Source organism: Dermacentor silvarum, chromosome 11 (genome assembly GCF_013339745.2).
Source record: "Dermacentor silvarum isolate Dsil-2018 chromosome 11, BIME_Dsil_1.4, whole genome shotgun sequence".
Classification (NCBI taxonomy): domain Eukaryota; kingdom Metazoa; phylum Arthropoda; class Arachnida; order Ixodida; family Ixodidae; genus Dermacentor; species Dermacentor silvarum.
Window position 1 is genome coordinate 51,134,666 of NC_051164.1, and position 27,050 is coordinate 51,161,715.

Here is a 27,050-nt window from a genome sequence, read left to right on the forward strand (position 1 = left end):
CTTTGCTTCGCGTAAAGCCGTTCCTCTTTTTTAAAATCGTGCTGCGTGATAGCTTGGACACCCTGTATATAGAAAGGCTTCATTTGGCTCTTCTAACTACTTTAAGACTTGTAGCGTCTACGACGTCTCGATAGAACAGTACAGCAACTTCTATATTGTAGCTCCTCCCAAGGAAACATCACTATACGCTACATTAAAGGCTCACAACCTGTTAAGAGTCATTTAATTGGCTTAGGTGGCAACAGCTGGTAACGGGTATTCCTGCATAGAACTGAGACGAAAAAGATTGAGCAGTTTTTTTTATACGCAAACAGACAGGCAACGGCTCCATTTCGCGCAGGATGCTGACTAGACTACTATGCCGACAGTCGCATGCGTGCATTAATGAACGTACGAGTATACATACCGGATGCTCTGTTGGAGTGCATGGAGTGTGAGCGTGAATTACGTAAATAAATGGGAGAAATATGCAGAAATGATGGTTGGAGAAATAAATCAATCGACAAATCAAGGCATTCGCGAAGCGGTGGCGATCACTATTGAAATATACGTCCGGGCAGCAGATTTATAATGCAGCACTCGAAAACTATGTTTTTCTTTCGTGTCATCTTTTCAGCCGCAAATACTTATGGCTGTTATTAAAAGTTAGCGCCAAATATCACTCGAATTCTAGCAGTGTATTTTTAAACTCTACAAGTCCGTTATTTTTTTTGTTAGTTAGGCCTCATTCACACAGCCGTCAAACGCTCCGTCACGTCACCGTCACGTCAAAAAAACGCACAGCAGGCGCGACGGAGCAGTGTACGAATAGGCGACTTTCGCAATGCCGAGCGGTTTTCTGCTGCTGTTCTTGATTTGCAAGCGGAGACCGCAACAAGGGCGCAAAGCTCGGCGACGAACAAGTACGTGGGGGCGAAAAATGTGCAGGAATCGCAAGTTCCGCCATCGGCGTGGTCCATGTCGCACATTTGAGCACCACCGAAACGCACAGCTGAGTTTTCGACGTGCCGCACGTGGAACCAATGCTGGCACGCATGTAAACAAACCAGCCGCCGCTGCTGTTGCCAGCTTCAGCTTTGTAATATGGCTGTATTTAGCATCGGCTTCTTAATTTCTGACTGGTCGATATTTGAGGGGCGGGGATCCGTCACCGTGCTGGCGACGGAAACGTAGAGCACCGCTCTGCGTCGCCGGCGAGCCGTTTTTGAGGGGAAAACGACTCGGAAACCCTCTCCCCTGACGAAAACGGATGCCGTGACGGTGACGTGACGGAGCGTTTGACGGCTGTGTGAATGAGGCCTTCGTAAGGATTCCGACGTAAGGATTCCGACGTAAGGATTCCGACGTAAGGATTCCGACGTAAGGATTCCGACGTATGGATTCCGACGTATGGATTCCGACGTATGGATTCCGACGTATGGATTCCGACGTATGGATTCCGACGTATGGATTCCGACGTATGGATTCCGACGTATGGATTCCGACGTATGGATTCCGACGTATGGATTCCGACGTATGGATTCCGACGTATGGATTCCGACGTATGGATTCCGACGTATGGATTCCGACGTATGGATTCCGACGTATGGATTCCGACGTATGGATTCCGACGTATGGATTCCGACGTATGGATTCCGACGTATGGATTCCGACGTATGAATTCCGACGTATGAATTCCGACGTATGAATTCCGATGTATGGATTCCGACGTATGAATTCCGACGTATGAATTCCGACGTATGGATTCCGACGTATGGATTCTGACGACATAAGCGACTACGTGCTGTACAATTGCACGTGCATATGGCTGTGACATGTGGCCCATGTTCAAACCACGAACGGCGTTTGCAATGCGCCCAATGAAACGTTAAACCCTGTTCGATCTCGGCCGATCATGAAGGCGATACAACGAACGTCTCGTAGCTTTCTACGTGACGTTAGCTGCTATCCGGAAACTACTGTGGAATGTGGACCCATCCCGAAGGCTGTGCAGCCTAACACACCGTATCAAAGTGTCACATGTCACGAGTAAAAAAACACGAGAACCTGGCACGTGACGCACGCGTCAAGTGTTTCAATGAGCTAGTCGGCTATGGCAGGAGAGGAATGTGCTTACGATAGTGGCATAGTGGGGAGAGAATTGGGCAGCTGTGCTCAAGGCAGAGGTTCGATGTTACGGTCGGTCATGCATTTCGTTTTATTACCAAGGCTCCAAGTGCGGTGAGACAGGAAAAACCTACCCAGCCTATCTAACTTAACCTACCTTAACCTAACCACCGAACCTTATGTGCTTAACCTAACCTAACCATACTTTACCTACCTACCTACCGCAAGGCGCCTGGAATGACGCAAGGAATTCTTCGCATAAAAAAGATTGTCACCACTGGTCAAGTCGGCACTGCAACCTGACGCTGTCTTTGTGCTGAAGATGCATCAGCTGACCGTTGCCACCATGTGACTTGACGGAGCTTCAGAGAGAGGTTCGCTTCTATCGTCGACGACTTTATGCAGTTAGATGAAGCTTTGGCGAGCGATGGTCTAAGATATCGTCGGTGGTAAAACGCACCGAACAAGATGAAGACTTTCAAAATAAATGCGTTAGACTTCAAAAATGTCTAGTCTTTAATGTAACCATAACTTAACGAGATGTAACAACCAAACCTAAACACTCAGACGTACGAAGCTAAACGATAAAGATGTAACAGTAGAGAGAAACAAACTAAACATTAAGATTAGCCGTATATCTCGCTACGCACACCCAGGCATAACTGAGTTAAGCCACAGCCAACTTTTCGCTCGTTTCGCGCTCTATCAACTAACCCATAAAGCTGTTGGCTGCATACCTTCTCCAAGACAGCATTCACGACGTCTTCCAGCGTCGTCTCCTGAACGTCAAGTATCACCGTGGCGTCCTTGAGAAAACGGCGGACGTCCATGGAAGCTCGCACTTCGTTGCTGAAGTCCTTCATAGGAACCATCTGGAAAAAAAAAAGAAACGCGAAATTGAGCTCGTGGTTACTGAGCCAGTTCGTAATTTCCTTGTACGCACCCTAGCACAACAGCAGTGATCCTCTCAGCCAACAAACTATATTTGACTCAAAGGCGAAGTTTTCCTTTTCAGGTACTCAAGGACCACATCAATCGGTAAATAGGTACCGAAGTGGATCATATTTAAATTTTACTGTGGGTTTGAACGTCCAGAAACAGCGCCGTGTGTTATGAGGCACGGCGTAGTGCCTCGTACGGGAACCGAACCGGCGACCTCGCGCTCAGCACCAGAATGCCATAGCCACACATTCACCACGGCGTCTTGGAGGTTGGGTAGTGTCGCTAATTTATGGCGTCGAAAGACCTGCAAGGACGTGTGTTCGGAAAGGGGCTGCAGGTGACACACGTGTAACGTGTCTACAACAGTTGCGTACGTTGCGGTGACGGAGGCAGATGCTAGCCTGTCATTGTGGACTTTCGCAGCCTCGCAACCGGAAAGGCCACGTCCTCGTCTGCAAGCTGCCCTTCGCTTCAGTGTTGCATGAAGCTGTGGTAGATATACAATAACACTTAACCGCCGAAAATTTATTTAATTCATGTTTACTCCGCACAAGCTGGATGTACGAACGTTTTCATTTTCCGCTCCGATCGAAGAGCAGCTACCTTGTCCAGGACTCGAACCCGACAACCTCGCGCTTAGCTGCAGAACACTGTCGGGCCCGAACGATTTGCGGCGAGCATCTGTTACGAATGTGCGGCGCGGAATAGTTGGCGGTGACGCTATCTTCGGACTCCAGCCAACAAGCGTGAACACATCGCGAAACACCCGCTTGCAGTAACCGCGGTCGAGATCGCAGCTTGAAAATTTGCATTACGCAAAGGGCAGGAAATGATGCGACTGGCGTGAAACGATTGATGCTGGTTCAGCGTACAATTTCACGTGCGCGTGTCGTGTCACTGCTTTGTTCAGCTTTCCTTTTGGTTTCCAATGCAGATGTCGAAGCCTACATGAGATTAGCTCCTGCAAAATCTTCATTACTTCATTGTACGTCGTCTTCTCAAGAACAGAGAAAACTGTACACTGCATAACAACGTATACCCGTAATCAAGAATAGGAGTGTTAATTATTTTACAATGTAGTGCAGACGGCACTGGCGTCTAATCGCGTTCGGGACGATAAGCTCTGGTCGTGCCCACCTGTTGAAAGCCGTAGCTGAAGAGGACAGAAAAAGCCCGAATAGCGTATTTCCGTAGCATATTTGCTAATCTATGTGATGCTACACTGCGCAAACTACCATAGGCGATCAAGCACATTTTCTGAGCTATTTCATTTGGCATGACCGCGTGATCATTGATAATATCACCCTCGAGTGATCTACACCCCAATAACAATTCACATATTGCGATGATTTGCATCGATAAGCTTTGTATTTGTCGTGCATTTAGCTTGAATTCGATGTTTCTCCCTTTTACTGCCCTTCGCTAAGCCGAACATCGCGCGTTGTACAAGAGTAACTTTTCGCCCGTTATGTGCGTTTCTCTTTGCTTCTTTTCAATCCTTCCCTTCCGCTGGAGGTGTCTGAGGTAGTTTATATTCGGGACTTCCTGCGATGGCAATCTCTTTTATCCTCTTTGTCTGCAATAAGGAACCGAATCGATAACATCCTGAAGCCTTAAGCAATCAACAGTCTCGCAAGCGCGCTCTGGTTCGCACAGACCGTTTTTTGACAACCTGACAAACCACGGCTGCTACTTCCCTGAGCACTTCACATTGCAGTCGTCACGAAATGACTGTCCGTACGCATATTTGCTTTCAAATGTGGCACGCCTTTCGCGCAAAGGCCTGCCACCTGTAGCATCGTACACCCTTGCGTGCAGCACGCTTTCTGCGGGTAGAATATGTTAGTGCAGCATGGCACAAGCGTAGTGGGCCTGCCAGCTGCAGTTATTGTCGAGCCAGTGGTAGCCTCCTGGCGGAATGCGCCAGCAGTGGCATTATCGCATCTGTATTGGTGCACGCGTTTTCAGTACGCAGTGTTTTTTTTTTTCTGTGCCCTCTGGCATTTTCCTCGCGATCACGTACTTTCCGCGCTGTCATAGCTTCGACGTTTGAAGCCGAATTCAGCAGTTTAGTGTTGTTAGCTCCGCTGTGTTTCGTTGCTTTGACTGAACATGATAGGAAAACTGTTACTAAGAGACGTATTACGATACCTAAAGCACTCGTTCGTCTTGCATTGGCAAATATCTCTTGTGAAACGGTTAACAGAGAACGTTCCAAATCAAGGTCGAAACGCATTCAATAGTACAGCAAGTGATTTAAGGAACAGAAAAACAAGAAAACACCCTGACATTACGTTTAGAACTACGTCAGTCACCTATGAAAAAATCTGAATTCAGCAAACTGCATTCACTGGGCCATCTAAGCGCCTAAGTTTAATATAATATACACAGCTTCGAAATATGTAATCATTTCATAAATTTTTTTTGCCAAAACTTCCGCAATAATGTAAAGGTTCACGTAAGCTGTGAACTCATGATACATCATATTTGACAGCTTTACGTGCTCTGATCATGATGATTAGTGAGGTTTATTGGCGCAAGGGCCAGATGTGGCCAAAGAGTGCCAATGCGATGATAAGCTTTACGTGCTCTAACAAATAGTGTTATCATAATTGTGATATCTTTTTTTGTCCCAGAATTACGATATTGTAAGCTTCAAATGTTTATTTATCGTACCAATTTTTCAAATCTTTGTTAAACATGCCAATTTCTAAATAAGACGTGTGATATCTACAACCGATGGAATCTAGCGCTCTTACCTAATAAATGCCACACATTTCATTCAACTTTGTGCAGCGGTCATTAAATGAGAGGACTTCTGCTATTCGCGAGTATTTGAATGAGGTAATTGGAGTAAATCCTTTGAGCTAAGCCTTTCTCTGAACAGTGCAGCGTTTGTTCGATTAGGGACGCTTTAAAGCGGGACGAAAAAACTTTGAACAATTTGGTTTCGAATATCAAACAACGTACCGAATGTTTGTTTTTTCTAAAGAAAAAGAAGAACGCACCACTTCAGCGCAAGAATAATTAAGCAAACTAAAGCACTTTCTGCCTAAATTGGATGCAAGTAATCTGCAAGCGGCCTAAGGCAGAAGCTTGATTTACCTCGCACTTGTTACATTTCAAATATGAGACTCCCGAATAGATTATGATTCAAATAACAAGGGCTATTGGTATTCATTTTCGAAGTTTTTTATATTCATGCTCCCATTCGTTACAGCCGACAACGTAAAATAAAAACCACCATGCTTATTCAAATTCACTGCACATTCACGAAGACCAATGCGGCCTTATAGTGACGCGTACATTTTCCTCTCTTTGGCGGAATCATGTTTGCTCACCTTCCGAACGTCGATAACTTATCAGCTTATCTCCTGCGCTAAAAAAAAAGAAACGCTGCCGTTACCTGGGCCATTACAAATACATCGCTTATATGTGAGGTGCACGCGCATGCATCCTATGGACAGTTCCGTAATGCAGTCATGTAAGTATATGTGAACCTGCGCAGTAGCCCTCCCCAGAAAGCGAGTCCGCTTTTACCACTCCCGAGCCGTTTACGCATCTTTCCGCCTCAAGCGATTAAAGGTATTTCGACGCGCACCCACCTCCAACTTTGATGACAGCAGGGACACCTCACCACCGTCACCTGAAATGAATAACGCAGTCATTAAAAAAAATTCGAGGGGTACTTAGTTATCCCTACCTGGATGAATACGAAAGCATCGCGACCACCAAAGGTCGAGGGTTCGAGTGCCTGAATTATTTCAATCGTAATTAACTGTGCCTTACTTAGCTTCGCCTTAATTAACACCAACGGCATGTGTTCGACTCCCACTTGTGATCGTGGATTCGAGTACCGACTTTTGGGCGAGTTGGTTTTGCATGGACGAACACGGTCATGCGCGCACAAACAAGAACAGAGGGAGGCGTAGACAACAACAAGCGCTTGTGATGGTACATACATTTGGTACAGCTAAAAAACATCCTATATGTATGTACGTGTACCACGTGACCTACTTGCCCACGCTTTACACACATGAAATTATTCACGATTTGACAATCCTAATGCTAACGCATAAAAAAATCCGATGGGGTGGATTGAAAAACGCTCGTGTACATAAATTCAGATGCACGTTAACGAAACCGAGGTGGTCGAAGTTAATCCGAAGCCCGCAAAATGGCGTCCCCGAAACTGGCTCTTGATGATCCAAACCGATGCACCGCAATGACCGCCACATTCCCTAGAAATCGCCAAGACTTGATGGACTGTCTCCAGCCCCTTCGTCTTTCCACCAACGGCGGCTACATGCATACCCGTCTGCGGACAATAATTTCAATTCGACACCACTAAACCCAGACCGCGGCGCTCCAACAGACTCAAGCTAAGTCTGTTTCGAAAAAAAAAAAAAAACTAAGAACAAAGACGTGGCTCACCGAAGAGCATGAAGTGTATGTATTTGCGACACTCGCTCGAATGTTGAGGCGCTTAAAAGACGCAGTGAGCTAGGAAGCAAGGGCGGTTACGTCGAGATTAGAACCCACCGTTTTCTAGGTGCCATCGGTCGTCTCGGTAACACCAGCGGTACTCGCTTCTCACGGGCTCCATCTCGGAAACCGGAGAGACCGCATCGAGGCCACAGGTCGCCGCACTGCCCCGAGACGCATCGGCCAGGGATGCTGGCTCTCCGAAGGACCAGTGAAGACCGCGGATGCTCATCACGCCTAAGTAGGCAAGCTGCACTATGCGGTGCTTCTCATCACGAGTACCGTAGACACGGCGGCGAGCACTGACTGCTGCCGAACAGCTCCGGTGGCGTTGAGCCGACAGGGAACGCGCATGTGTCAGTCGCCACCACGCGGAACATGTGTAGCCTGTGTAACGCGCTGGGATTTGGACCGAGCGACTTACGCCTGCTTACGCTCTCTCCCTTGCTCTCTTCCTCAGTTTTTATCGCACGCAGGCGAAGCAGTACCGTAGTCCCGTGGCTGCTTTGGTTGCTTGTATTCGCTTGTCGTTGAGTCGAAACAGCGCGCGTCGCGACGCGCGTAGATTATTTTCAATTGTGTACAAACCGCGCGATTGCATGGATTTGTTAGGGCTCAACGCCTAACGCTTAACCAGCATCACGTATACCGAAACTGCGCAGTGGGTTATACGGCACGCCGTAGTCGGGGGCGCTGGATTAATTGAGACCACACGAGGCTCTTTAACCTGTAGCCGAGGCACGGTGTACAAACATTTTTAGTGGCACGAGCGTCGAGTGGCACTCTTGTTTCTGGCGCAGCACTTCTGGTTCACCTCCCGAAACAACTGATTACGAAATTGAGGAAAAAAAAAGAAAAAAAAAATACAACCGTACAAAATTCATGGCTTTCAGTATATGTACAGGGTGTTTCAGCGAACACTTTCAAAATTTATTTAAGGTTGCCTGTGGCAGATAGCCGAATTCTAGTTAATGAGCTGGTCTACGCAAAGAGGCGGACATTATTGGCGCAAAAAATTTAAATACATAATCAACTATTTAACAAAAATTCACTAATTACGTTTTTAACTAATTACCTGATGGCCCATATTGCAATTTACAAATTGGAGCCGTGGAGTCCGCAAGGCGGATCCACTTGGAACCAATTCTCGGGATGACAGCAGTTTCGAGATATTAATCCACGAACTTTGCGGAGAAATGCATAGGCGTTCCAGTTCATTTCGTGCTTCAATGCATAAAGCGACGTTTTGTTAAGAAACTAACTGGAACGCCAATGCATTTCTCCGCAAAGTTCGGGAATTAATATCTCAAAACTGCTGTCATTCCGAGAATTCGTTCCAAGTGGATCCGCCTTGCGAACTCCACGGCTACAATTTGTAAATTGGAATATGGGCCATCAGGTAATTGGTCAAAAACTTAATTAGTAAATTTTGGATAATTATTCGATTATGCATTTCAATTTCTTGTGCAAGTAATGTCCGCCTCCTCGAGTAGACCAGCTCATGAACTAGAATTGTGTTATCTGCCACAGGCATCCTTTAAGAATTTTTGAAAGTGTTCGCTGAAACACCCTGTGTGCTATCAGAGGATAAGCTTATAATTGCAAGTTGAGTTACTAAAGTGTCGGGAATAATCAGAATTATTCAGCTGATACGAAATTCAAAATAAATCTGAAAAAAAAAATATGTTACAGTACAAAATTGATGGGTTTCATCGTAGATATAATACCAGAGCATAAGTTTATTACAAGCTGAGTACTGAGGTTTCTGGGATAATTCGAAATCACTGATTACCGCACACCTATGCACAGATCACCAACGCCCGGAGGCGAGAGTTCCACTAAGATACGCCTAAGTCAAAGATTAGGGGGGCTACCGTTTTTCGCAGTCCGCCCCCGTCACATTGCGACCGCTGCAGCCGCGATCGAACCCGTGACGTCGGGCTCAGCAGCGCAACGTCATAAGCACTGAGCCACTGCGGCTGGTAGAATCGGGAGTTAATTGGAAGGCATATGCAAACTTATGCCTTCGGAAATTTCACAACTACGCCAACAAAACTGACATATGCTTAATAATTATGGCTTCTACCATTAATAAATATGCATCAGTTTAGCTTACTGCTTTTGTACATTATTGCATAGCTTGCTTGCTTGTTTCTAGAAACAAGCACTGTTGTTTTATGACGTCAACAATTTTTTATCCGGTCTTCAGCTGCGTGAAATTTCAATTGCGTGAAACTGTAAATGTTATAACTTTTCTTTTAGAGCTAGCAAGTGTGGAGTATGTTGTTTCTCTCTTGTATTTTGCAAATTTGTGTATTTCTCTCCCTTTTCCTATAAACCACGTGGCATCTCGGTGCTGCCTTGTCTTGAAGATAAACATTTCGACAGAATTACCTTTCTGGTTGGAAATTGATTAGGACTTAGGGAGTGACTCCAACAAAATAAGAGAATTTATAGGGATGTATAGGGAATAAGGAAATAAGGGATTTGTCTTGAACCGTAGGGGGCAGTGTATTTTTCAAGCGGTTTTTGCAGCTTCCTTTCCCTGCCTTCTATAACTAGCTGGAAATAAAATAAAATTCGAACTAGGCTGAAGGTCCAGGCTAAGTAAGAAGGGTGAAGGCCCAGGTACGGAAATATACAGCTTTTTCTTCTTTTTTTGACATTGCTCAGTTCGTGACTTATTTTTTTTGTGCTGACTATATGTGCAGCGGTACGTTATGAAAGAGCAGGAAGCGGTAATCGAGTCGCCACTGCTTTGTACGCGAGTGAGAAACACAACACGTGACGCTTCCAGCTGTTCACGTCCCTGTTCACTCCCTGGAGTCGGATGCGCAACGTTCTAGAATGCGGTGCTCCCCCGCATTCTATAGAACGTTCCTCCAGTCAACAACACTCCACTTCGACTCAGGGGATGGACGGATGGATGGATGGATGGATGGATGGATGGATGGTGAATGGATGGATGGACGGATGGATGGATGGATGGATGGATGGATGGATGGATAGATGCCAGGAGCGCCTCCTTTGGAGCCGGGCGGTGGGTTGCGCCACCAAGCTCGTCGTTTTATTGCCTAATGTCCTACCTGGCATTAAAAATATTATTTAAAAAACGAAGCATTTCCATCATCGAACTTTCTGAACTCCTATTGGGAGCTTGCTCTAGTGCGTTGTTTGTCGTTTCCCTACTTTTCATCCACCAATCCTCTATGTGGACATGTGTACTAATCTCTATTGTAGACATGTTTACTTTACCCCTACTCTCGCTGAACTCAAGGGCTTCAAGGAGGCCAGAGGTTCCTAAATCGACTGCGGAGCAGATTTCTTCACGTTCTTATAGAACATGCTCCATCAGTTTCCCTAGCTTTACCGCAGCAAACACATGCTTCTTATTGTTTATTGTACCTCGCTTTACAAGTACGCGTTCTAAGGCATCCTGATCTCGTTTCGAAAAGCAAAGAGCTGTCCTTTGAGTTATCGTAAATTGTTTCTGTCCTCATTTCATTTTTTCCCTCTTAAGCAGTTACTCATAGAAGGCTTCCTTTCCATTGCCGTCACTCACGAGGTAGTCTCAGCCTCTCTGACTTTGCGCTTGACATTCTCAAGAAAGTGAGTGGCAGCGCCGTCCCTCGACAGAAGTGGTCACTGCGCTTAACTGACCTTCCACGGCAATTCATAAGAAGCGTAGCGCCATCCTCAGTCAAGGGGCGACACTGTGCTGAATTCGGTGCAGTGGAGGAAGAACTTCGAGTGTCGACGATCATTTGAAAACACGGGGGCAGAAAGACATTCGCGTCGAGGCCCGTTCGAGAATTCGCTTTGCAATTTTTCTCTTTTTTTTGCGGTTCCGCTGGACAGTTCCCCCTCGGCGCCTTTCGTGCACCCAGGGTTCAGAAACTCACGCCGAGTGTCCAAACGCCTTGCGGAGTCTACCACCCGGGGTTCTCTAACGTGCGCGTAAATCTAAGCATACGAGTGTTTGTGAATTTTACTCCCACCGAAACGGCAGCTTCCACGGCCGGGTAGTGACATCCCGACCTCCTGCTTAGCGACAGAACCCCGGCCACTGAACCACCGTGGCAGGACGCCATAGAGTTCACAAGAAAGGTGCGGAATCAGAGGAAAGCCAAGCGCCTTCGCCTCCCGTTTTACTGCTCCGTTGGCGTCCACGAATTGCGCGTAGACATCGTCGCGCGCTCTCGGTCTTGTCAGCCAGGAGGTGCCGTAAGGAGAAACGGCCGCTCTTTATACTGTGGCCGAATCATTATTTGCATAAGATTAGACGCCTGTAATGTCCTTTCTGACATCACGGAGCTGCTATGGCCCGGGATTGCTACCGCGGCTGCGAGTCCACGGCCGGCCGTTTGCTCCTTTTTTTGGCGATAAACGTACGCGAAAGCGTGTAAAAATGAAGATAACGGATTTATCAGTCGGTGAAACGGGCTTACGTGAGGAAAAGCGCAGGAAGTAGAGTATGGGCAAGGAACGACGTAATCACGACTCACGAGGAAAGAAAAGGGTGTCGGTATTTCTCTCTCTCTCTCTAAAAAGGTTGCGTTTAGACATACTGCAATCTTTTCTGGTCCTATAATTTCCCATAAAAATCATTATGTAGAAATATACGACATCGAGAAAAACAAACAATCAAGAAAAAGTATCTTCAATAATGTTAGTGTCAGCAATGCTAATTACATAATCTTTCGCTGGAGATAAATATCGCTCGATCTCCATGAAATTTCGAAAACGTCCATGGGTCGCATCACGCTTACGTTAGGCCTCCTCGCTCTGTACATATGGAGTCTACTGCCCAATGCATACAATCTGATTTGGCTGGCGCACAATTGGTGTTGAGATATTTTGTGCCCGTGTTTCACACCACTATGATTGTCAATTTAGAAATCTGAAGAACCACACGTGGCTTACAACACATTGAGGTATTGCAGTTCACGAGAAAAAAAATCAACCTTCAATTTCTTGTCATGAAGTCCAGCGAAAAATTGTGTTTTCCTTACTCTTGTCCTTCCGATGCGCGTAATATAAAATTTGCACATCTAAAAAAAAATGCATCAGATTCAACGTATTTTTCTTTATAGCGTTTGCGTGCAATCTTCAGCAGGCATAATACAAATTTACGTGCACCAGTATGCAAGCTGACTTGGTTCGTGAAGAAAATGTCATAGTTGTGGATGTGCGCACCATTATTCTGCCTGTCGGCATATCGATAGTGCGCGCAGGGAGATGTGCTACCCGGACAGCGGCAGTAATTGGCCGGGTAGCCGGATTGGCCGGCCACGTCGAAGTGAATGTGCTGCCGTCTTTTTCGTGTGGCTGGTATTTGAGAACCTCGGTTGGCCGTCTGGGGGCACGGATGCCGCGGAACTAAGCCCGCATTTCTGGCGCCCAACGTGGGCCCAGCTGAAGACTCCGTTATCCTTCAGATTAATGGGCTACTGATATTTATTTGTATGCAAGTACCTACAGCGCCCTCTAGGGGCATTGATGCAGGGGCGTTTATACAGTTCAAAAATATATTAACGACATCATACAATAGATTATGCCGTACAAATGAACGATTCAGCAGCATACAATAAATGGTACAAATTACATTGCAGGAAAATGGCCCTTGACATCACGAAGAGTGGTGGAAATAAGAAGGGACGCTAAGTCAAGACGTGCTCTTTTAAAAGTGAAGGAAACACTGAAAGCGGGGCTGTAACAATGTGCTCCCGCAGGATATTGCTGTGATGTATTGTTTCAGGGAAAAATGCATTTTCAAAAGCGTTCCTTCGACACACATGCTCACGTACTTTCAAAGAATGGTCCGATCGTGATGAAATGTAGCTAGGTGATTTTATGTACTGATTTTTACCGATTCCTGTTTTGTCGTTTCATATGTTGTAGAAGAGTCGTAATCTGAGACATTCACGACTTCATGGGAGTGAGGGTCATCCCAATGGTTTTACTATTTCGCTTGAGCTTCTCGTGAAGTTGCAATCGCCAGTGCCGTTCCACGCAGAAATATGTAAGTAGAGGCTGCTTTTTTTAAAGACGATAGTCTTTCTTGGGGAACTTAAACGCTGAAAATTTGGTCTGTCTGTCTGTCTGTCACCCGATTCAGCCACTCGGCCAAAGTTGGACCACTTGCTGACCGCCCACACTACTTAAACTGGTACGGCTGTTCATACTTGTGAACGTTATCGATCACAAAGTAAATATTACGCATATCTGAGGCGCAACATCACTAGGTAAGTATTAGGAGGTGTGTTCCTTTAATAGAAAATACATATAGATACGTAACTCTAAACACCCTAGTTTCTTAAGCTGCGCTGAAAATGCCATGCTATGCGCGCCGACGAACGACGTTCCCCGACTACGCACCGACGAGCGCCCACTGCCATGGAGGAAGGAAACCCTCTGCACAAGCTCATGTTTCCCGATGTATTGCCAGATGGCGTCCATGTCTCACGCAGCGCCTCCTCAATTTTATCAATGCCAGCCAGATGCGGCCGATTCAACATATAGGAAGCGCTGTCTGAGGCAGGGCAAAACATAAATGGCCGCTTGATGAAATAATGCGGTAAAATGAAATCTGTTCAAACAAACCTCCATTGCATTTATAATGCCAGGACGGAAATGGTACAAGAACAGCATCACGGGTGGCCGCGGATCAGACCAGCACTCATGTAGTACGGCCGGCAGAAGACTATCGTCTTTCGACGACATTTGCAGCGAAGCACGCAGATACGCGGCAATTTTTTTTTATTGTAGACCTAACGACATTGCACTTTGACACGTTGAGCTTTATTTTCCATGTGATACATTACTTAGTCGAGGTCTTTTTGCAGTTGTTCGGAATCCTCTACGCACCTAATATCGCGACATGTGCATTCGTCGCGGTATATGCAGTTGTACGCAGCTGTCATCTGCAATCAAGCGAACACGACTGGCCACACATTCAGCAAGATCATTGACATAAATAAAAAAAAAAGGAAGCGGCCCTAGAACGAAGCCTTGTGGCATGCCCGGTAAGACGGTTACATGTGATGATGACGCACCATCAAGATGTCGCATTGTTTTCGGCATGAAAGTAAGCGTGTTACAATGTCAAATGCCTTGCTGAAATCGCTGAAAATGCAATCCTTTTGGGTATACCAGAATTTAACGTTACGGCGATGTCATGTGTAAATTCTGTTAGTTGTGTGTCGCAGGAAAATTGTTTTCGAAACCATGCTGTGTCGGACAGAAATATTTTTTTACCATGAAGGTGGTGTGTTAAATATGTATAAATGATATGTTTCAGTGTTTTACTGGACACACATGTTAAAGAAATAGGGCGATAATTAGAAGTGCTCGGTTTTCCACCGTTCTTGTATACGGGAATGACATTTGCTCGTTTCGCGATCAGGTAATGCCCCTTGCGATAAAGATTTTCTGCACACATCTTTAAGGAACGGGATAATAGAACCATCACAGTTTTTTTAAATCAAGTATGAGCCCTGATTAGGACCGGCCGCTAAGCTTGCAGTAAGGAGTTTTTAGAAGGGATGCAACACACTGTTTGGAAACCTCCAACTCGGCCATTTCCGATAACGCTCCTATATTATAGGTTGCCGTTTGAACAGCTGACGATACCGTAAATACCGTCTGAAAGTACCGGTAAAAACAGTCAGCTTTGCTTGCTTTATCGGAGAGGTGTTTATTACCATCAGTTATATCCGGAATACCACCAGGTGTTTTAGTCTTTCTCTCAATGTATTTGCAGTCAAGTTTAGGGTTGCTTTTCACCTTGTGACGCAGGTCACTTAAAATATGCACTCTCTCCCTCACGCAAATATTTGGCTACATTCTTTCCAAGTTTTCTATCTGTGTGTGTTCAGTCATGCGTGGCCGCCGCCAACGTCTGTCGTCTAGCAATATTTACGGTGTAGACGATCTCTCTCGTTTATGAGTGTTCGAATTTCCATATACAGCCATCTCGGTGTTTGGCAGATATGACTCGCGATGGGACGAAAGTTAGCGATAACAGTTATCTCTTCAGTACGTTCCACATAGCATCCACGTCAGAGCCCAAACATAATTCTTGAAACTCGGAAAAATAAGCGTCAAGATTCCGTGAAAGGGAGGCATAGTCCCCCTTTTCTTATAAAAACATTTTGCGTGGCACTAAAGTGCGTTGTTACGTCACAGCCCAACACATGTTAATAACTACAACGTCATGAACACTAATTCCCGGCACTATAAGAACACAAGATGCAAGACTTTGATCATTGCAAAAAAAATATATATATACCATGTCAAATGGAAGTGGTACGACTGTTAGCGTTTCAGCTATCACCGTGGCCATTCAAACCGGGCATTCTTCGTGTTCCCATGTCGTTAAAATTGAAATATTAAATTATGGGGTTTTACGTGCCAAAACCACGATCTCATTATGAGGCATGCCGTAGTGGGGGACTCCGCAAATTTGGACCACCTGGGGTTCTTTCACGTGCACCTAAATCTAAGTACTCGGGTGTTTTCGCATTTCGGACCCATCGAAATGCGGCCGCCGTGGCCGGGATTCGATCCCGCCACCTCGTGCTCAGCAGCCCAACACCATAGCCACTGAGTCACCACGGCGGGTTTCCCAGGTCGTTCCATCGCAAACATTTCGCCGAGATTGGTACCTTAACTTCCTAATGCGACTTGCTGAAAGCAATAGTGAAGAGCAGTTAAACGGGAAAATCGTGTTTCCTTATTCGTTCAGCACGTCACGATGAGATGTAACACATCCGACTTAAGATTGAACTCACGAGCGTGAGATTTTATGCCCAGCGTTCGAACCGCTGCGCCTCGGTCGCTGTTCTTGTAGCTTTCTTTATTGTAGCTTTACTTCTTCTAGCTTTCCAGCCACTTTATTGTGGTGGGTGTAACACTGTACGCGAGAACTACACAGGCGCTCAACAATACATCATACTACAGCCACAGCTGCTTCCCATTGGATTCAAGAATTTACAATTCAGAATTGTTGAATATTTGTTTCCTGTATTCGAATACGAGGGATAGAAACGCCTGCAGGAGTCTTGACTTTTCGCGTAGAGATTGATGCAAGTGAGGCTTAATTCAAATGTTTTGCTGCAGGAGAACTGTGGCTGGCGCGGAGAGGCGCCAGTTCCCGAGCAACCACACGCGGCTGATAACTTCCGCTGAATGATTTCCAATCATTAATCAAGAACGTTTCGCCTTTATGTAATTAATCAGCTTATAAACGATCATGTTGTCTCTATATAGGCAATGGGATCGGTTAACTCGTCTCACCGGGTTTGCGTTCGTTAAAACAAAGTGCGGTGCCTTCTCTCCTTGCGCTAACAAAGCACTTTGCGTGCATATCTTAACAAGATGTTCCCTTGTTTCAGTTTTGGAATTGTCACGGGGCACCCAATAGCTGAAAGGAGCTGTTCTTAATTTACGAGCTCGCCAGCTGATTCGATGTCCAGTTGCGAGCGGCATTTGATTAAAGTGTCAAATAATGCATATTAGCCGCTCTATCACTTTTTACCATACAGACCCCTCGCAATCTTTATAGGTTACGTTGTTTAAAAATAAGAAAACATTCTACATTAAATTCTATAGTCGAAAGTAATTCTTCACGAATAGTTATATTACAATCCAGGTGCAAATTTCACAATTCGTAAACCCATACGATTCATTATCGTTCTAAGTTTAAGCCTGGAGTGGATGGCCGCTCCAACGGCCTTGAAACCAGGTTCTGCCTTACTGCAGCGGTATGTACTTGCTTCTTGGAGAGAGCCCTAGAGATAACGAATGAGATTAGTCCAGCCTCGTCCTGTCTGTCCCGCTAATGTGTGCAGCGCCGTCCGTCGCTCCAGATGAAGTTTATGCCCCTCTTGCGTCATAAACGTGATATTTCCCAAGCATGCAGCTGCAAAAAGGTTGTTTATCCAGCGATTAGCGACAGCCGACCCTTTCCTCATACTTCAGAGGTTTCGCAAAGCACTTTTCCGGCGCCAATTGAGCGATAACTTCAGAGCACATAATTATTGCTTGCAATGACCTTCATGCGAGAAAAAAATGATACGTTCATAAAAAGCAGGCATATATAGTTCACAAAATGTCCCCCTCTCAAGTACTTTTCTTCTTGCAACGGCGCATTGTCTATATACTTTAATCACAATATTCTCTTACGCACACGGAACTTTATTTTAGTTAGCCCCGTCATTATTTTGCGGAAAAGCCTTGTTTATTCAGTAAAAGCACTCTTTAACTATTCTGGAGATCGGTTAGCTTAGTTAAAGAGACAATAAATATGAATATTTGTTAGCTAATCACGAGGTTGCCGGATCAAATCTCGGCGAAGGCGGTCTAATTACGATGGGGTCGCGGTGCACAAACACCACTGTACCGTGTATTGGGTGCACAAAAAAGAACTCCGGGTCGCCAAATATAATCCGGAGCCCACCCAGTACGGTGTGCCTCATAATCATATCGGGGTTTTGGCACGTATAACACCAGCATTTATTTAAATATTTGTTGCTAAAATGATGCCTTGCGTCCGATCTACCTATACACCAGCACTCATACAGCCTCAAGTTACTTATCTATATGTTTTTATATGTATATCAATGAGACACCACCGAACAAAAACTGTCAGGCCTTCGACTCTCTTGGAGATGGAAGTCCAGCGAAGCTGTAATATGGTGGGAATTAAGTACGGGTGGGTACTTGTATCCCTTCACGGTCGCGAACCGGGGCAACCGCGCCTTTGAGCAGGGATTCCTGGCACGTGCCACGCACCGGCTTTTTGTAGACGTCAGGGAGGAAGCGAGACACTGCCGCAACGCTCCCGCGGCCGTTTCTTGCTGGTTCTCCTTCGTCACGCCGCCAATCGCAGACGCGTCGCGGGCCGACCAGAGTCGGTTGCACGCCGCACATGCGGCGCCGAACGGGTTCTCGATGAACTGCCTTCGGAATCTCGGCCGTCGCACCCGGGAACTGTTCCAAAGGTGTGGTATCCTGCCGTAGGCGGGCCTCGCGCTTGCGCTTGGCTTATTTGGCCCGATCGTCGTCCGTGGCGTTGGCCCGCCGGCCGATCACATTGCCGGCTCTGCTGCCACTTGCGAAAATATAAAGAAGAAAATATAAAGAAGTGAAAAGCGCGCGCTATCATCGTCCAATAGGAGATACAGGATTACACAGGAGAGAGCGAAGCGGCATTTGTCAAAGGATGGCGGTACTTTTCTTATATAGGGACTTTAGTCGTTGGGCCGCCGCGCCGCCCCCTCTTCGCCTTCCTTCCATTTATCAACGGCCCTGTCAATAGACGCACGCGAAGAAGCAGGAGGGGCGAGGGAAAGAGCGCGCGTCAGCAGCCGAGGTGGAGGGGCGCAAAGGGGCGCCGCCGGTCTAGCCTCGCTAACTTCCGAGCAGGGCTGAACTCTAGTCGGGCGCAGCTTCCAGCAGGCTTGCCGCGCTAGCCTCGCAGCCGGGCCCAACTCTACTCAGGGGAGGGGGGGGGGGACGCGGCATAAAAGAAGGTCGACTGGAGCAAGAGATATGGCGGGGCTCAGCCGGTCGGGAGGGAGGAGGGGCCATGCACTCAAAAAGACGACGACGCTCTAGCCAATGCTAATGATGATAGTTTTTTTTCTACTCGCGGACACGATCCTCGGGGACTGAGCCATTAACAGCTTTGCTGTGAAAACAACGCAGAAACTCCTCTGGGAGGTGGCTAAGTATGCATAAGCATTGTGTCGCTTGCTCATATTCACGCAACACGGTGTCATTATCAGCGTTATGACACTTGATCCGGACAGTACAAACGACAGCACTACGGCGACACGAACTGGTGCGGACGGTGGCGCAACGTGCATTGATAACGCAAAGTATTGCAGGTGGTGAGCCAGGTGTGCTGATGACGTTCTGATCATCATAAGCCGTTATCACTCTTTAACGCCTTGTCCATCCGTGTCGAACCATTATGAACTGTGATCAAAGGACTCGGGCGGCGGTACGGACCGATCAAATGCGGGCACGGCCGCGCAAAGTATATCTTCAAAGCGACCCACGAAGCGGACACAGAGTGCCGACTGCTGATAGATCAGCGCGCCGCGTTTTCGGCGCTCCCCGCTGGAGACGCGTGGGCCCGTATCTTCAATGCGATCGTCTTACGGGAAGGACGGACGGACAGTTTTCAAGCTGCGTAAGCATAGAAATGCTTACGCACTTAAAACTCAAAATTGTGTTGGCTGTATCTGCCTGTCATTTCCGCTACGTCATCGTCGTCAGGCCACCTACTCTTCAACTTGACGCTCGTCATAATGGGAAAAGAAAGATTGTAAAACCAAAACTGCCACTGTAGATTGAAATCTGTGCCTCTGCGGGTAGAGGAGAGCACTAACCACTGTGTCACACAGGGCAATATTCGCGCGAGATTGTGTTTATCTGGCAGACACAGCGTGTGGGGTCGTTGGTGCACTTATTTCGTAAGAGAGAGAAAGAAGGACGGGAGAAAAAGCAGAGAGGTTACATGTTCGCTACCCTACACGTGGCGAGGGCGATGGAGAAGTGACAGAATGAGCGAGGGCACATGATTTATGCACTAAAACACGTGATGAGACACGTGACTGACACGCAGTAAGCACGGTGCATAGGTTAAGTTGCCTAGATAAGTTACCTCCTCCTTTATACCTCCTCCTACATGGAGCGCTGCTAGAACCCTCAAAAGGTTCGAAACCTCTCAACACGTGTGCAAAACGACTAGCTTCTAGTTTGAGTAGCACCCAAATTATCAATAGCCATTTTGACACTTATTCATGTGAATTTTGGCCTGAACCCCCCTGACAAGTGAGAAACTTTTGAAACCATTCGGGAGGGCTAGTGTTCAGTGCGGCGACGTGAAATGCCACGTGACCGCACCATACCAATCAAGAACGGGCAATGGCAGGACAGTGCGAGGATCAGGAGGACAGCGGCTAGAAAAAAAATGGCGCGACCGCGAAATATTTTTTCAACTATGGACCTTAGTGGGTAGGCCGCGTTTACGGGGGTATGAGCCATTGCTTAAGGGGGTGTGAGCAATTTATGAGCAACTGACGACGTGTCCTAACGTGTTTGAGCAACGTCCCCGCAAACGCGCTCGGGAAAGGGCCCGTCCTCGACGTGCTGATTCGAGCGTGAATGCTTCCGAAGCCCAGGCGAAGCGTCAGCGAAGAGCCGTGGAACCCAAGTGGAGGGAGCGCGACGCGGAGGCCAAACGTCAGTGAAGAGCCGCGGACCCCGAGTTATGAGAGCGCGATGTTTAGGCCAAACGTCAGCGTCGTCTTGCCCCCTAGGAACACGACAACGGTGGTGCACAACTCGGCAACGCTAGCGCTAACTTCCCCGGCGCGACGGCCAGGTTTCAACGCAAGTTTCTCAACCAGAACGTTCATGATAGACATGTTCGGTTGGGTGATGTCCGACGACGATACACCCATTCTCATCGTGGCAACAATATTCGCTACAGCAGACCCACCATAGTCACAGCATCGCTGGCTTCCTTCTTCACAGTGGTCGAAGGGCTTGGAAGTTTTCTTTGAGTAGGCTTCACTGCAACACATAATCTGGGAAAGCCGGCTGACAAAGACAAAGCTTACACCGAGCCCCTGAAAGTCGGCTTTGCTTTTAAACACAAATGCGTTGCTGTAAAGAAATTTTTCCAGGGGCAACATAAGCTGTCTGATGTAAGCCAGTTTTGAGGTGAGGACATTGAATATCTTATGAAAAGGTTGACAGACATATACAGCTCCACTGTAATATCAGTTCATCCAAAGCAAGCAGACCAACAAAGGCCGGGCTACCAACTCCAAGAGCCTGGCGCAAAACTGGACCACCGACCATCCTTTGCTCCGGCAAAGGACCCAGGGGATTCTCCGGGATCGCTTGGAATCCTTTCCACCACTACAAGGATAGAGTCAAAGCCGAGGCAGATCGTCGTCCAGATTCAGAGATGCCCAACAGAGCGGGACGAGCACGTAAGGGAGCTGGAATGGCATCAAACCAGGTCACCAGGCCAAGACGACCCAACTGCTAAACCCCGAGGAAAGGGAGCGCACAGAGCCGCTTAAGAGCCTGCAGCAGGAGCAGGCTAAAGCCAACAACAAAATTCGACTATTGGAAAGTAAGCCTAATCCAAACGTCCCTTTGAACGGTAATGAACAGAGTACCATGTAGGTGGATAACGGATGTGGCTGTAAGCGTAAAGCGGAGAGCTAAGCAGTCACCCCTGAAAAGGACGCAGCAGTGCCGGAAGATCGCCACACTAGAATTGAAGCAGCCATAGAAAAGCTGGCACAGGAACAGGCTAGAGCTGCAGGACAGCCGACCAAAAGGCTTAAAGAGATTGAGGAAACGACTCATCATCACAGTATCCTTATTCTTAGAATCATGAAAAAGATAGGCATGCCGGAGGCAGAGGGGTTTCCAGGTGACCCCTTCCTGCCGCCCCAACTGGCCGAGAGTCCACGCCCACGTAGCAGCACCGCCCCCCCCCCCCCCCAACGTTAGGGAGTGGGCCCAATAAGATCACACAGTGCTATTTCGGCCCAGAGTGGAACCACATAGGCGCCCATCATGGCAGACGTAACTGTAATTTGGAAATGGAACTGTAGGAGTTTTGGCCGAAAACGCAGAGCCCTAGAGTACAGCATTCAAAATTCCCAAAGTCGACTGGACGTAATTGCTCTCCAGGAGACTGGCTGCAGTCAAAATTTCGGGCTATAACGAAATTACCATGGCCGGCACCTCACCGGTCACCGCACTGATGGTACATAGAAATCTCACGGCCAATCAGTTAGAACTTGAAAATATTAACATACCATACAAAATGTTAGTAACTTACCCGAAAGACGGTCTGGCCGCCCACTATACGCTCTAAGCATTTAACCCATTAAGGACCCAGAAAAATCCACCAGTTACATTTTGGTGATTTTTTGTACGAGGCGATACTTTCACACTGCAAGTACATGGTGAAAGTTTCATGAGTGCCGCTTTATTCGTTGAAACGCTAGGATAGTGTACTTTATAAAGTACGCTGGGCCTTTGTGGAAGCAAAACCTGATGTAGGTCACCAAATGTGAAGGCTATATTTTGGAGCTTCAAAAAACAGGAAGGCTTGCAGCGAAGAGTGAAACAAAACTTTGCGTAAGCCCTCATAACCTTGTGGTAACAAAATGAGCATTTTAGTGGAAAATATTTCTCGCTTGGAAATTCTATTCTTACTGTTCAAGTGTTCAGCATGATTTAACGGGGAAGGACTTTGGTGTTGCTTTCAGAGGCGCGCGCGAGGAAAATATATTACCGATGCAGATCTCCACCGGATATCTTACGATGAATGCAGCTTTTCAAAACTAAAGCATTCAGCATTTGGTTCAGTGGTAGTTGAAACATTCAACAGACTGGTGGCATCTCCTCCAACAACAGTCTGTTCTTGCATTCCAGTCCTGTTCTATGATTTGGTCGGCAACATTTTCGTTAGAATTTTCTGAGCTTCCAGGAGATGGGATCAACGTCTGGTTTCCCAATGCGGGTTGCTCTACTTTCATTGCATAACTCATCTCAATTGGCAGAGGAATATAGATGGTCGTTGTTGTTTTCTGTCTCCTCCCACCTATTCTCCGATTTGAAATAAAATCCTGCATAAATAATTTGTCGTTTTAAATAATGTTCAAATGATATCTAAATGCATTTTTATTGATCAAAATTTAATGCAACATTGCTCGCTATTTTATAGACTCTGAAGATAAGAGCGTCATCTTTCTCGGCAGCAAGAAAGGAACCAAGAGGAATAATCTATTTAATACATTTTTACCCACAATGGTCTCAGAAGTGTTTGTAGTCAGCAAAGAATATTAAAAAATATAGTGAAAAATAATGGTAAAAAAAAGCCACCGTGTGTGATTCCTGAACAAGCACAGTCGTCGAGCGTACACATAGACCAGTGTACTTCACAAAGTACACCTACATTCATTTTCTTGCGACGCTGTAAATATGCATTGTATATGGAACGTCATGCATGCATCGTTTACGTCATTTCTTTCTAAAGCTTCCACACAAAACTTAGCTTCGTGAAGCATATAATATGCTTGATAAAAATAAGGAAGGCGCATGTACAGCAGCACCTGCTATGTTCAGCACTTCTCCAAGTTTGACGATGAATAAATCAAATTCGTAATGCATCTGTCAAAAAAAAACTACAATGTGGTCGTCTTGGCAAGGCTCTTTTTAGCAAGATGGCATACTAAGGAACACAGTATATTTCTTCTTTAATTATTCATAAATGAAAATGGTACTGTACTTATAATGTACGCTGGTACCTAATGGGTTAAAACGCTCGTAAAGACGAAAGTCAGGCCACGGCGAAACTTTTTGGTAAGACCCTAAAGGACGCCCAGAAGGCACCGTTACTTGTCCTGGGCGACTTCAAAGTCCAGCACTCGTCATGGGGCTACCCTAAATGTGAAAAGAAGGGCACCAAATTTGGGGAACTGCACAGGAGCTAAGCTTCACGCTTCTTTACGATCCGGACAGACCCACGCTTGTGGGTAATAGAGTCTCTAGGAATACATCACCTGACCTAGCTTTCGCTAAGAACACTGACAATCCGAAATGGGAAAACCTAGAGCTGAATTTAGGTAGCGACCACTACATCATCTCCACGGAGGTCTCATGTAGGGGATGCAAAAGGCCGAAATGGAAGGTGGGAGGAGGTGGGACGCCTTCCGGGACGTCCGAACAATAAGAGAGCATACGCCCATTGAGGACCTATACGAGTGGGTACATACCCTCGTCAAGGACGCCGCAAGTAACACTACGGAACTGGTACAAGTGGAGGACGACCCCAAACCGGACTCCAGGCTCATCCACCTCTGGGAAGCACGGAGTGGACTTCAGAAAAGATGGTTAGATTCGAAAAATAATAGGACCCTACGTAAGAGAATTCCTCAATTAGAACGGAAAATAGAAAAATACTCGCGGCAACTGAGTCAGGAGCACTGGCATCAGCTATGAGAGGCTAGATGTGCAGCTGGGTCGCAAAAACACTTGGTCACTCATAAAACACCTGCTTGACCCGGATCAGACCAAGACGACCTCACAGAAAAACTTACACCGCACCACTCATTCATTCCCAGGGGATGATGAGGACTTGATGAGAGAACTAAAAATCGATGTTTTAATTGCCAACAAGATATCCTCCTACTTACCGGGTACACGGGAAAGGCAAATTAAACACTAGATACAGATGTTCTAGAGGCGGAAGTTAAGAAGTCTTACTCCGCATTAAAACGATAGCTGCAGCCGGTGAGGACAATATAACAAATAGGATGCTACGAAATCTGGATGACCACTTCATTGCCAAAATTGCCAAAACTGTCCACTCTTACTGAGCCAAAGACATTAATCAAGAGAGTTGTAGAGCACCAAAGTCCTCTTCATTTCAAAGCTGGGCAAGAAATTTAGCTGGGGAAATCTGCGGCCCATATCGCTGACGTCTTGCCTAGCCTAAATACTTGACCATGTCGTTTTAGGCAGACTAAAGGAATTCGCGGAACGCGATGAACTTTTCCTGCATACCATGACAGTCTTCTGTTCGTATCTATCCGCGCAAGATATCATGCGGCAAATCCAAAATGACATCTTACACCCCGGACCAGTAAACGCCACCCGTACCATGCCGGGCCTGGATGTCAGTAAGGCCTTTTATAACCTGTCGTATGCCTCTATACTGACATGTTTGTCCCAAATGAACCGCATCGCCAGTTTTTTTTTAGTGAAAAAACAGCCGAGATCCATTTAGGGGGACTCAGGAGCACCCGTTTTGGCCTAGGCACTAGAGACACACTCCAGGGCGCTGTACTCGCCCCCTTCTCTTTAAAGCGACTATGAGGACGCTTCCACCGCTACTCAACAAAATCCACCATATTAAGGACTCCGTATATGCTGATAATGTTACCATCTGGAGCAACAGTGGTTCAAATGGAGACGTATGCTCCGCATTGCAGGAAGCGGCGGACACGGTGCAAACTTATGTCCAGCATAACGGACCAATTTGCTCGGTGCAGAAATCTGAGCTACGAATTAACAGAGATAATTCGAACAATCATCGTGATGACAGGACTGATGTCCACATAACGGTGAGCATGAACGGCAAGCCAGTTCAATCAGTCTTAACGATTCGTGTGCTCGGCATGCTAGTCCAACACAACATCCAGAACCCGTAGGCCATTGCCCGGCTAAAAAATACAGCCCAGCAGATGACTGGCCTCATTAAAAGGATAGCCACAAATCGTGATATTACCTTGCTGCAAAATGATATTACCCTGTTTATCTTTCAGTGAATACATATATGCCAAGTTTTGTTCTGACTGATTTCAGTGCTGCGTCCATATTTTACGGCTTCTTCAATATTTCCCGCGTTACAATTTTGAATATCCCTTACTTTCTGCTTGTTGATCAGTTTCGACAGTTCAGCGAATTCTATCTGATCTCTTGAGTTTGCCACTTTCATGCTTTGTCATTTCTTTATTAGGTTCGTTGCTACTTAAGAGAGCTTACCTACTGGTTGCCTTGGCGCCTTACCTCCCACTACAAATTCTGCTTCCGAGATCACTCTAGTTACTGTTTCATTCATTACCTCTAAGTTATCTTCATCTTCTTGTTCTAAAGCTGCATATTTGTTTGCTAGCATCAGCCTGAATTGGTCTGCTTTTACCCTTACTGCTTCTAGGTTGGCCTGTTTCTTGTTGACTAACTTCAATATTTCTCTCTTCAAATAGAGATAAATCCTAGACCTGACTAACCTATGGTCACTGCACTTTACCCTACCTAACGCTTCCACATCCTGGACTATGCTGGGATCAGAAGAGTGTGTGAAATCCATTTCATTTCTTGTTTCTCCACGAGGGATTTTTCGGGTCCACTTCGTGTTACACTTCCTGAAGAAGGTATTCATTATTCGGATCCTATTTCTTTCCGCGAGGTCGACCAACATCTCTCCCCTAGTGTTCCTAGAATCGATGCAGTAGTTGCCGATTGCTTGTTCACCAGCTGGCTTTTCCCCCACTTGTGCTTTCAAGTCACTCATGACAACATCATACTGTGTTTGCACCTTTCTCAACGCTAATTAAACAACTTCATAAAACTGTTCGATTTCTTCATCATCGTGACTGGAGGTTGGGGCGTAGGCTTGTAGTACGTTCATTCTATACCTGCTATTCAGCTTGATTACGATGACTGCTACCCTCTCAATAATGCTGTAGAATTCATCAATGCTGCCCGCTATGTCTTTAGAGATTAGAAATCCTACTCCGAGTTCTTCCTTTTTTGGAAGACCTCTGTATCAGAGGACGTGGTCGTTAGTCAGCACTGCATAAGCCTCATCAGTTCTAACCTCACTAGGGCTAATAATATCCCAGGCAACGCCTGATAATTCCTCAAATAGCCCTGCTAAGCTAGCCTCACTCGAGAGAGTGCGCGTGTTG

At 46.4% G+C, this 27,050-nt stretch overlaps 1 protein-coding gene across 1 annotated transcript in view; it reads right to left on the reverse strand.

Annotated features, from left to right (window-relative positions):
- The window catches only part of LOC119434048 (solute carrier family 4 member 11-like), a 344,870-nt gene that overhangs the window by 42,649 nt on the left and 275,171 nt on the right, over positions 1 to 27,050 (reverse strand). The window contains 1 exon segment of the mRNA XM_049659416.1: positions 2,844 to 2,978. Within this exon segment, the coding sequence (XP_049515373.1) occupies positions 2,844 to 2,978 (135 nt within the window).